Source organism: Geotrypetes seraphini, chromosome 3 (assembly GCF_902459505.1).
Source record: "Geotrypetes seraphini chromosome 3, aGeoSer1.1, whole genome shotgun sequence".
NCBI lineage: Eukaryota > Metazoa > Chordata > Amphibia > Gymnophiona > Dermophiidae > Geotrypetes > Geotrypetes seraphini.
In genome coordinates, this window is record NC_047086.1 from 210,870,701 (window position 1) to 210,876,700 (window position 6,000).

A 6,000-nucleotide genomic window follows, 5' to 3' on the forward strand; every position below is an offset into this window, starting at 1 on the left:
CAGTAGAGATTTCTACCGGGGCGCTAAATGCTCTGATACTTGATGTCAGAGAAGGGGCGGGACCACGGCAGAGAGAAAAGAGCTCCGAAGCCGTACAGCAGCTTGCAAAGATCGCTAGCGCCAGCGATCTTATTGCAGGCTGCTGAAATTAGGAAAATTTATTCATGGAGGCCATGGGGAAAACGCAGGCCTTCCAGGGGGGAAAGGGGGGGCTGCGGCTTTCCAAGGGAGGATGGTACAGGCTTTGGTGGAGATGTAGGCCTTCAAAGGGGACAGGCAGGTAGGCCTTCAGGGGGGGACAGGCCTTCAGGGGGGACAGGTAGGCAGGCAGGCCTTCAGGGGGGATGCAGGCCTTCAAAGGGGGGACAGGCAGGCAGGCAGGCAGGTCTTCATGGGGGATGTAGGCCTTCAAGGGGGGGGACAAGTCTTCAGGGGGAGGTGCAGGCCTTCAAGGGGGGGGACAGACCAGGGAAGGGGAGCCTTGGTGTAGAATTACATGAAGGGAAGGAGGGAAGGGGGTTCAAAGAGACGTGCATATGCCGGACTTTGGGGGGGAAGAAATAATGGGTCTGAAAATAGAGGAAAGGAAGAGAGATGATGGACAATAGGATTTAGGGAGGGAAGGAACAGAAAGGGAGAGAAGTTGGACACAAGGGATGGTGTGGAGGGGGGATAGAGATACTGGATAGGAGGGTAGTTGGGAAAAGAAAGGGAGAGATGGTAGACCCTGGGGTGGTGGGGAAGGCGAGAGAGATCCTGGATGAAAGGGTACTTAAGAAAAGATAGATCTGTGGATGAAGACGAAAAAAAAGAAAGATGCCAGACCTCCGGGGGAGGGAAGGGAAACAGAAGGGGAGGACAGAGATGGCAGATGGATGGTTAGAACAGAGAAAGGAGACCCTGGCAAGCAAGTTATCAGAAGACAACCAGAGCCTGGGACCAACAAGATTTGAATAATGACCAGACAACAAAAGATAGAAAAACTAATTATATTTTCTGTTTTGTGATTACAATATGTCAGATTTGAAATGTGTATCCTGCCAGAACTGGTGTTAGACCGCAAACGTGAGCTAAGATTTAACAGAGAGAGGAAAAGTCCTTTTTGCTTCTTTATTTTATTTACACCACAGCGCCAGTGTGGTTTGGAGAAGGCAAAGGAGTGAAGAGGCTATAAAATAAACCACCAGGATGTTTGAAAAAAAAAAAAAAAAAAAAGACCACCCAATTGGGCAGGAAAATCAAATCGAATCGAAATTTGTTTTCCTGAATCGGGCAGCACTAGTAATCACAAAAGGAAGACTAATTTCCAGCAATGAACTATTGCTCTTCCAAGTAGACCAAACATGGACTTTTTTTTTCCAGGAGCTTATCCTGATTCCCACTATGTTGGTCAGTTTGATCACATCCCCCAGCTTAACTATGTTCTGCATGAAAAACATTCTATAATTTGTTTTCAATTTGCTGGTCACTAATTTCTTGGAGTGCCCTCTAGTTTTTGTGTTATAAGATTAATCACCTGTTCCTAGGGTTACCATATGGTTCCAGAAAAAGGAGGACTGATTGAGACATCTGAGGTTTAACTTCCATCAATGGAAGTAAACCCAGATGTCTCTATCCATCCTCCTTACTTCTGTTGCTTTAAATGGAAATAAAACCTGGATCTCTCAATCTGTCTTCTTTTATCTGAAGCCATATGGTAACCCTATCTGTTCCCTATTTAACCACCCCACCCCACACTGTGTCTATCTATATGGCCTGTAATTTTAGGGTTCTTTTATTAAGGTGCGCCGATTTAGCGCACGCTAAATCGGTTAGCGCGCCGTAATAATGGGACTCCTTTATTTATTAGAACAGCTTCAACCACTTTGCCCAGCACAGACATGTCTAACCAGTGGAGTCATTCTTTAAAAAAAAAAAATTTCACTGCTCCTGAATTCTAGTGCACTCACTGTTGGGTTTAAATCAAGATTTATAGCACTATATAGGTGGAAGTTATAGAACATATTTAGTTTCCAGCTTGGAGATTACATGCCCAGAATAAAGTGCAACCTTAAACTGTAAACCTATTACTGTATCACACCCCTGGGAAAATGATGTATCACTCTAACATATATTCCACAAGGAGAGGACTCCAGAGCCTTATGAAAATTAATTGGAAATTCTGGAATAGATGGTCAGTTTTATGCAGACTTTTCTTACACTGGTGTGGCTCCTACTTGCTTATTTAAGTAGCGAACGAACGTATGTTATAGTTCACTGCTGGCAAGATGGAGACATAGTTTCATTCACAATTTCTCTTTAGGGGACAAATGCAGCTAAGGTACAGTTCCCACCTATTGGGAGGGTGGGACCAAGTACTGTACTCCTCTTATGATGCCATCTAGTGGTAGTTTTAAGAACAGCAATGGAAGCAGCTGCCCTTCAGCTTGTCAGCTTTTGTGGGAGGATATGGGTAAAAAGCAGAAACAAATACTGGAAGCTATACAAAATAAAAATTAATTCACAAGGAAATATAATAACAATATGGACAACACTCCCCCAACCCCTCACACACAGAAAATAGATTCTGTCGAATCAACCGAAAAAACATAAATGACAAAAGATTGCCAGCAGTTTGCTAAATAATATGTACAGAACCTATAGCTCTGGGACAACTCACTGAAACTGATCACTGTCGATGGGGAAAAAATTATGCAGATAAAGAAATCCATGTACTTGTTTCTGGACAGCCAAAAATTCACATGAAATGAAAGATGAATCACCCCTTATCTAAGAAAGAGATGAGGCTCTGCTCTGGAAGGTGTGACATCATCGGACTTATTACCGGACATCTGATTCTCCCGACCGCCACCCCCTTCCATATTTATAATTTCTATTATACTTTTATATATCTCCATGATTAAATATGTAAAATGTTGCAGATTTTTATTTTGGTTATATTGTACAGTTAAAATGCTATTAAATATAGCCTGAGGCACGAAATGGTTTCGACAGAATTTAAGAGAAATGTGAAAGGTTGATCTTTAGGCCCTTATATTTTTTTTAAAAAGGGACTTTTTGCACTTAAGTATCTAACTGTGGGGGAAGGATTTTCTCCTGAATAAAGGCCCTTACACACTTCACCTTTATTAAGGTGACATAATGTCACCCAGCAGGCTCAGTCAAGAGAAATATGGTTTAATATTGCTGAAAATTCCTATTATTCAACTTTCACTCTTTTAAAGGTAAGAAAGGATTCCACATTGGTACCAAAAACAAATCACTCCTCAGCAAGAGAGAGGGAGGATGTCTCCAGAGCACTGAAACAACAGAGTTCTTCCAAATATAACTTTTGACGAAAAAGAAATAAATGCAGACGACACAACTATGATTTCTATTTCTGCTTTACAATAAATGGCAGGTACTGTATATATTTTTCTGAAACACAGTCACAGCCCTGCTTGCCACACCCAAATCACCTTAGCCGGAGGGGATATGGGAGGACAATCAGAGGGTGGCGTCTGACGCTGGACAGTCAGGGATTTGCTTTTCACATTCATTTTTGTCTATGATCTGCTGCAACTAAAGTAGAAAAAAATGGCCCCGCAGCAGCAGCCCTAAAATTACAGAGCGATCGAAGACTACCATTATTATTATTATGTTTTCAAGCAGACATATAGACTTATCGGGTATTTTGAAGAAACCGAGAGGCTAAGCAGAAAATCTACCCGTTCCCGAAGCCCGTCTACGCGGATGCTAGAATAAATCCCCGTCACTTACCCCGACGACGACCGAATCGTCTCCTTGGAAAATGGGAATAAATTTGTCCCCTCGGAGGATTTCCGACTGGTTTAAAGGGCGAAACCTGCAGAGCACCTTGATGCTGCATTCGTTGGCGGGCTCGGCCATCCTGAGGCGCGCAGCAAACACGGGGGATGCGGCAAAGCAGAACGACTGCGGGCTAGGACGTGGGATCCGGACTGCGGGAGGGAGGCGAAGAAGCTAGCGAGAGATGTTGCTCAGTACATAGGATGCCACATAGAGAAACCAGCCACTTTGCAGATGCACCTTGGGCGTGCCTAACCTCTCGCTGCTTCTTCCTGCGCGCAAAGGAAAGCGATGGGAAGCCTTGGAGAGAGAGAGAGAGAGAGCCGTTCTTTGCAAAAGCACGCCGGTCTTCAGTTTCTTCACTGGCAGATTGTAGTTTTCGAGGATAAAATGCTACAAATGCAACGCCATCACATTTCAGCCCTTCCTATGCGGTGGCACTAACGAGCTCTCTACTCTGATGCAGCCTTTTGCTATGGCTCAAGCGGTAGGGGGAGCGGCAGAGTCTCTAGCTCAGTTCCGCGTTTAAGGTGGCGCCAGGTCAGGTTCTTAAGGTGGAATAGAGGACAAGTATGTATTATTACAGTAAGTACATTTTACCAATTTCAGGTTTCTGTCCAACTTGAAGAGATTAATGACTGGAATCTTACATCCTTCTTCTTCCTCTAACTGCTTTGTCAGAACATTCCATGGAGTCCAGGATCCTGTAGTGCAGAGGTAGGAAACTCTGATCCTCGAGAGCCCTATTCCAGTCGGGTTTTCAGGATTTCTCCAATGAGTATGCATTGAAAGTAGTGCATGTAAATAGATCTCATGCATATTCATTGGGGAAATCTTGAAAAACCAACTGGAATACAGCTCTCGAGGACCGGAGTTCCCTACCCCTGCTGTAGTGTAACTGGACTATAGTCATAAATACTTAGCAGATCTCTTAAGATAGATCAGTTTCTCATAGTTCATTTCCAGAGATGCACAATGGCTTTCCCAAATCTACCTAGCTAATTTTATGGACTTTCCCTGCAGGAACTTCTCTAAACCCCTTTTGAATCTTGCTTGTAGGGGGCCTCCATTGCATTACCTGGCAATAGATTCTACAACTTAATAATGCATTGTGTGGGGAAAAAATGATTTATTTTCACTCTGCTATTCATTAGTTCAGTGGTCTCCACTAATTTGTAAGTTAAGGCTGCTGCTTTGGATCCAAACAGCCTAAAAAGAGAGCCAGCAAATATCTTCCCATGCCGGGCCATGGTACTGCTGACTGGTATGTCAATAACAAAAGAAGACCCAATATTTCCAGAAGTAAAGTCCAAAAACCAAAACAAAAGAGGCTGTGGAAAGAGATGTTGATTTATTTATTCAAAGTAGATTGCATCCAAAAAGTCAGTAAATTTAACAATCCACATATGACTTGAAAGAAGAGGACCCAACATGGTCCGTGTTTCAACGAACACGCCTTCCTCAGAGGTCCTACAATTATGAATTTGTATGAGTATGTATAATTGTACACAGAATTGTATATAAAAGGGCTAGATGCAGGGGTGTCCAACCTGCGGCCCTGGGTGTTTTCCTCTGCTGGCCCTGGGTGTTTATCGTATTGCTGGCTCCCTCCTCTGTCTTGCTGCAGTTGTGCAGCCCCAGAAATTTTTTTTTCAGCCAATGTGGCCCAGGGAAGCCAAAAGGTTGGACACCCCTGCTAGAGTGAGATACGTGAGTATAAATAAAGCGAGTTGGGTGATGTGAATAAAGCAAACTATATTGGTGCAAATGAAGTGAAGAAAATGGTGACTTGAGAGTTGCCAACAATTAAAGTGAGGTATCATGATTGTTAATTTTTAAGAAGTGTCAGTAGGTGACCTGATAAAAAAAAATAGTAGCCCTAAAGTGGGGTAAAAGGTGAATGACCCTAAGTGGGATAACAGATAATTCACCATTAATGGGATAAATGGTACTAGAGCTATTTCCGTGAACGGCGTTGACTAGTCAAGCGAGAAACAAAAACATCCCATACATACCTAAATCGTGGTTTGATTCCAAAAGACAAATGTGGATATAATAATTGACATAAAACCTTAAAAGACAGATAAAATGTACTGATCATAAAAATATTAAAATAATAATAATAATAGCAACAACTATAATAATAACCCTAATGTTCCTTATAGAAATAAGTTTAATTAAAACTGAAAATCT

General features: G+C 42.6%; 1 protein-coding gene across 2 annotated transcripts in view; it reads right to left on the reverse strand.

The window, feature by feature from the left end:
- KIF5A (kinesin family member 5A) overlaps positions 1-3,888 on the reverse strand; it is a 228,937-nt gene extending 225,049 nt beyond the window's left edge. For both annotated transcript variants that reach the window (XM_033938995.1, XM_033938996.1), the window contains exon 1: positions 3,760-3,888. In XM_033938995.1, the coding sequence (XP_033794886.1) occupies positions 3,760-3,888 (129 nt within the window). The remainder of the gene's footprint in view (positions 1-3,759) is intronic.
- Between the last annotated feature and the right edge of the window lie 2,112 nt (positions 3,889-6,000).